General features: G+C 45.7%; 1 protein-coding gene across 1 annotated transcript; it reads left to right on the top strand.

The window, feature by feature from the left end:
• The first annotated feature begins 1,086 nt into the window (after positions 1 to 1,086).
• On the top strand, positions 1,087 to 5,356 carry HMGB1 (high mobility group box 1). The gene is made up of 4 exons (XM_026049829.1): positions 1,087 to 1,248; positions 1,477 to 1,622; positions 2,652 to 2,826; positions 4,769 to 5,356. Exons 1-4 carry the CDS (start codon positions 1,099 to 1,101, stop codon positions 4,952 to 4,954), a joined length of 657 nt encoding a protein of 218 aa, XP_025905614.1. The 5' UTR covers positions 1,087 to 1,098; the 3' UTR covers positions 4,955 to 5,356.
• Positions 5,357 to 5,368: the final 12 nt, after the last annotated feature.

Here is a 5,368-nt window from a genome sequence, read left to right as displayed (position 1 = left end):
GCGGAGCGGAGCGGGGAGGAAGGAGGAAGGAGGCGGCGGCCCCGCGCGGCCGCTTTTGTCCTGCCCGCGGGGGAGGGGAGGGGAGCGCGGCCCCGGRCCCTTCCCCGCGCCCCGGCCCCGCCGGCCAAAATGGCGGGAAGAGCCTTTTAAACGCGCGCCGCTGTCACCGGCCGCCTTTCAACGGCCCCCGCGGGCGAGCGAGCCTGTTTGCTCCATAGAAACTTCCAAGCGGACACGCTCCCTCACGGAGCAGGCATGGGCCCCTGCCGGAGCCGCGGGAAGGCCCGGCTTGCCGTGTTCCTGCTCCGTGGTACCTGCCGCTCAGGGGGCGAGTGGCCGTTTCTCCCCCAAGGAGCCATGGAGGAATTCCCCGAATGTCGGGGTGCACAAGGATCGCAAGGGGTTTCCGTCCCCCAGCGCGTCCCCGCCGCCCGCCAGGCCTGGAAATGCCCCYGTGCCGGCTGTAACACGTCGCTCCTTGCAGCCGTGGAGCGCGCGGCGTGTCCTCCCGGCGGCTTAGCAGTGGGAATGGGCACAGGCGGCCTGTAGCAATCCCCTGCCTTCAAAATACTGCCCGTTTATTGCAAACGAGCACCAAGCACGTGCACGGGTCGGGGGCAGAAACACACACTGCACAGAGAGGGAATTTAGTGGCTGGGACAGGATAACGAAGGAGTTTAGTAGCTGGGACAGGATATCAAGGTACTTCCCCCCGCCCCCCCGATGATTATTCCTGCTTAGCTTGGGATATATTTGCAGTAATCCAGGAGTGCAGACTGCCTTAATGCCAGAACTTACCTATGACTTGCTTAGGGGGGGCGTTGCTGTTTGCAGGAGGCTGGAAGTGGGAGTTTTGGAGGCCCTTGGAGGTTCGGGTGGCGTCTGCCACATTACCCCAAATAGGGATGGGAGAAACCTGGCACACATTTTCCAGTAAAGAAACTTCTTGCTATTACCATATATCAGGATACTCCTATGGCAGCTCTTACTCAGCATGAGCTTGCTTCACAGCCTTCCGCCACAGTGGGTGGATGTTAAAAGTTTAAAAGTTTTTGTGTTCTTCTTTTCCCCCCCGCTGCGTTACAGAAAGCCATCAAAATGGGCAAAGGTGATCCTAAGAAGCCGAGAGGTAAAATGTCTTCATACGCCTTCTTTGTGCAAACCTGCCGGGAGGAGCACAAGAAGAAACATCCAGATGCTTCAGTGAACTTCTCAGAGTTCTCAAAAAAGTGCTCAGAACGATGGAAGGTAGGAATAATTAAAAAAGAAGAGAGGGAGAAAAATCCCCAAAGCTTGAAAAACTACCTGGTGTAAAGCATTGTTCAAGATTGTAAGTTATTTCCCTAAAAGTTAGTTGTTAGCTATGTGCAAAGTACATTTGTAGGGGCAGTAGTAGCTCCCTTGTTCAGCACTCCGTGCTGGAGTTTTGGCACCTTGTGCTCTTGAATCTCAGCGTGTCACTTTATTGCCCTGCAGACTATGTCCTCTAAGGAGAAAGGAAAGTTTGAAGATATGGCCAAGGCTGACAAGCTTCGTTACGAAAAAGAAATGAAAAACTATGTACCACCCAAGGGGGAAACGAAAAAGAAGTTCAAGGATCCAAATGCGCCAAAGAGGCCTCCGTAAGTAAATTTCCATCTTGTTCATGACCACCGTGCTGCAGTGTGCCTGTAATCTTTTATCCAGGTTTGGAAACCTCAAAAATATTTATTTTTCTGGCCGTTGGTGTAAAGATTGGTTGATATATTTATTTATTTTCATTATAAATATCAGGATTTTTTTTTTTTCATTTTTGGATCAAATTTGGGTAAAATTGGGACACTTAACATATGCCTTTAAGGGCAGATGTAAAAATCTATATTGTCCTTTCACTCAATTCTTACTGATTTTTTTCCCAATTTTTGTAACTGGACAGTAATTCTTGTCTAAAATGGTAGTAATATTTCTGGCCCCATTCACACAAAATCGGCTTGTTCAAAATCTTTGGTTGGCATTCCATTTAAAATTATAGGAATAATCTTCTATGAAACAGTTTTAGGAAAATAAAACCTCAGTCATTACAGAAAAGACTACTAACTTTTAAAATCTCATAGTATAGGTAGAGAAGATACTTTATAGAGATACATTTTTCTCTCTTTTTTTTTTGTTTGTTTGTTTGTTTGTTTAGTGGAGCTAACGCTGTAGGAAATAAGGGAACTTCCTGTAAAAATGAATGCTTTTATTTGAGCTAATGCTGTCATCTGGAAATGCTGATTTTCACAGCAAATACTGTAGTGTCTGTTGTGTTGCTCTTCATTCTTCAACAATTAAGACCTAACATTTGCTCCCCTACTATCATTTAGTCATTCTGTTTTTAAGATTTTTCTCTGCATTTAAAAACATATATATATATATATATATATATATATAAATCCTTTTGGGATCCTGCCAGGAATCTGCCAGATGTGCTTAGGTACAAGACTGTGTGAGATGTTCCAAGTTTAGTTCTCATATCTTTCTTTGTAGCTCATGTTTGTCCCCCTTGTAGGTGTTTTTACAAAGTATTTTTACAGTGCTCTTAAGAAACAGTAACAAAGTTTATAACTTTCTCTGTCTGTTACAGTAGGTTAAAGCCTAAAATTAAATCCCTCCCGCCCCCCTTGCCTCCCCAGTTCGGCCTTCTTTTTGTTTTGCTCCGAGTTTCGTCCAAAAATCAAAGGAGAGCATCCCGGTCTGTCCATCGGGGATGTGGCGAAGAAGCTGGGAGAGATGTGGAACAACACGGCTGCAGATGATAAACAGCCTTACGAGAAAAAGGCTGCCAAGCTGAAGGAGAAGTACGAAAAGGTAACCGTGGATGGTTGTGCCGAAGGGTTAGGGAGGAAAAACCTGCGTTTGGGCATCTTTCCTGTCGAGTGTCTTCTCGTGGTTTGTGTTGTGACTTACGTAATGCGCTGATGGTGAATGTCTTGTAGGAAAAGCAGGAAAATACAGCTCGACGGGCACACTGTTGGTTAGTTAGAACTAACTAAGTTGCAGCCCCTGGTGTTGAACTGCCCTCGTTCATCTGCAGTTTGGGACCAGTGATGGTTGAGTAGATGCTGTTGTGTCCGTCTTGGTGATTAAAGCAACAGGTGACAACAGCAGTAGTTTCTGAGTGAAGGCAGGAGCATTAAGCCAGGTCAGGAAAGAGCAGTCCCTGGTTCTGGAGGGCTTAGGGATTGAGGAACAACCCCGAACGTTAGAATAATTGGTAAAAATAAATGGCACTTTTAGTTTATCTCTTCARTAATAACAGATACTCTAATGTTAACATAGTGCTCGCTTTAGACACACGTTTCTTTTTGTATCTGCCCAGTTTGTGGTAATTAACATAGTTAGTGCACACGAAACCTGTGCCATAGAGTTTCTTGGGTCACTGGGGGTAAATCTTGCCTTAACAGCTGAAGCTCTTGTGACGTGTCCCCCCACCAAGRAAGGGCGGATGTAGGAGAAAGTAACACTTGGTAACACTGAGCTTTGGTCAGCTAAGTTCACCTATAGCTTATGTACGTACCACAGCCACCCACCCACTCCTGTGCTGTGGCCTGGCCCTGGTGTCTGGCTTTGCTGGCAGCCAAAATCCCGTTAAAACTGTAGCAGGAGAGTGGCCAAGGTGGCTCTTCTGGTCCTCAGTATTTGCTGGAGAGCAGCTGTAGGAGTGGGAGGTGTCCCGTCCTGGCCTTCCTTCTGCAAACTCACCACTATGGCAATTATTTGTACATAAAACTGCATAAACAAGTTGTAAGACATTCTTAAAACAGTAGAAATGTGCTTCATTTATGGAGATTTTTGCCTTCACGAGTCTTCCCCATGTTTCTTGTGCTTACACACTGACTTTTTAAGGTGCAATAACCTCAGTATTTCACTGATAGGCCTTTGACTGATAGTGAATATTTTATCTTCTAAAAATGTAATGCTCAACCTTAGGGAGGTGGAAAGAACTGGGAAGTTACTGCCAGAGTGTATGCGGGGTGGGGAATATTTGAAGATTTTGACTGTTTACCTAAAGGTGTTGACATTATTTTAGAGTCGGTATATTTGAGTACTGCAGGTAGATTCTGTGGYGTACTTGTTATTTTTTACTATGATTTTGGCATAAAACTGGGCAGTCCGTGGACAGTTTTGACTGGCCTGAGACAAGCACTTGAATTTGTGTGTTATAAACGACTAGAATAAATTTATTGCATGCAGAAGGTGGCACTGTCTACCCTTTAATCAAAGTTCTTGTACCTTTTATTTTGTAAACTTCACTAAGGCAGAATTCTGTATAATTGCTCTTCGGTGAGGCACGACACAGCGGAGAGGAGGCCGTGTCACTCCGGGCTGGGTTTGGTGGCTAATTCCAATTTCACGTCTCTGATGAGGATTTTTTGGGCATTTCTTTAGCCACTGTAGAAATAGGAGTGGGAAGGGCCCGTGAGAGGTTTCCCAACTTTGATCCTGGAAAGTGGCATCCGCTGGGCTTGTTTCATCCCAGGCAGCCGCTTTCCCAGCCCATTCCTAATAGCCCGAGAGCAGAGGATCCCCAGCGTGTCTTGGCACACAAGTATCCCCTCAGCCCGAGAGGGTTTCTCTTTCTTTGGGGTTGTGTTCTGGTCTTGAGCCCCAGTTTGGCGTAGCTGAGGGCCCAACTCCTGGTCCCGCCGCAGTGGACGTGGAGAAGGGGCTTCCCAAGGATCGTTTGGAAGCGGCTTGGAGCGCTGGGCTGGCTCAGGCTTTGAGATTCTTCCTGCTTTTCTCCTCCAAGGATATCGCTGCATACCGGGCCAAAGGGAAGGTTGATACAGGCAAAAAAGTAGTCGCCAAGGCGGAGATGAGCAAGAAGAAGAAGGAGGAGGAGGAAGATGAGGATGAGGACGAAGAGGAGGAGGATGATGAAGAGCAYGAAGAAGAGGAAGAGGAGGAGGACGAGGATGATGATGATGATGAATAAGTCTCTTTTGGAGCAATTTCTTTCTTGTCTATAAAGCATTTAACCCCCCTGTACACAACTCACTCCTTTTAAAGAAAAAAAAAAACAAAATTGAAATGTAAGGCTGTGTAAGATTTGTTTTTAAACTGTACAGTGTCTCTTTTTTTGTATAGTTAACACACTACCGAATGTGTCTTTAGATAGCCCTGTCCTTAGTGGTATTTCAATGGCCACTAACCTTGCCTGGTACAGTGTGGGGGTTGTAAATTGGCATGGGAGTTTTAAAGCAGGTTCTTGTTGGTGCACAGCACAAATTAGTTATATATTGGGGATGTAGTTCATTTTTCATCTTCAGTTGTCTCTGATGCATCATAAAAATAATTGTTGTTCTGTTAACTGAATACCACTCTGTAATTGCAAAAAGGAAAAAAAAAA

This window comes from Nothoprocta perdicaria, unplaced genomic scaffold (assembly GCF_003342845.1).
Source record: "Nothoprocta perdicaria isolate Ctin4 unplaced genomic scaffold, notPer1 scaffold_62, whole genome shotgun sequence".
Classification (NCBI taxonomy): Eukaryota; Metazoa; Chordata; class Aves; order Tinamiformes; family Tinamidae; genus Nothoprocta; species Nothoprocta perdicaria.
The sequence above is the reverse complement of the archived record's forward strand: the minus strand, read 5'-3'. Positions and strand labels throughout refer to the sequence as shown.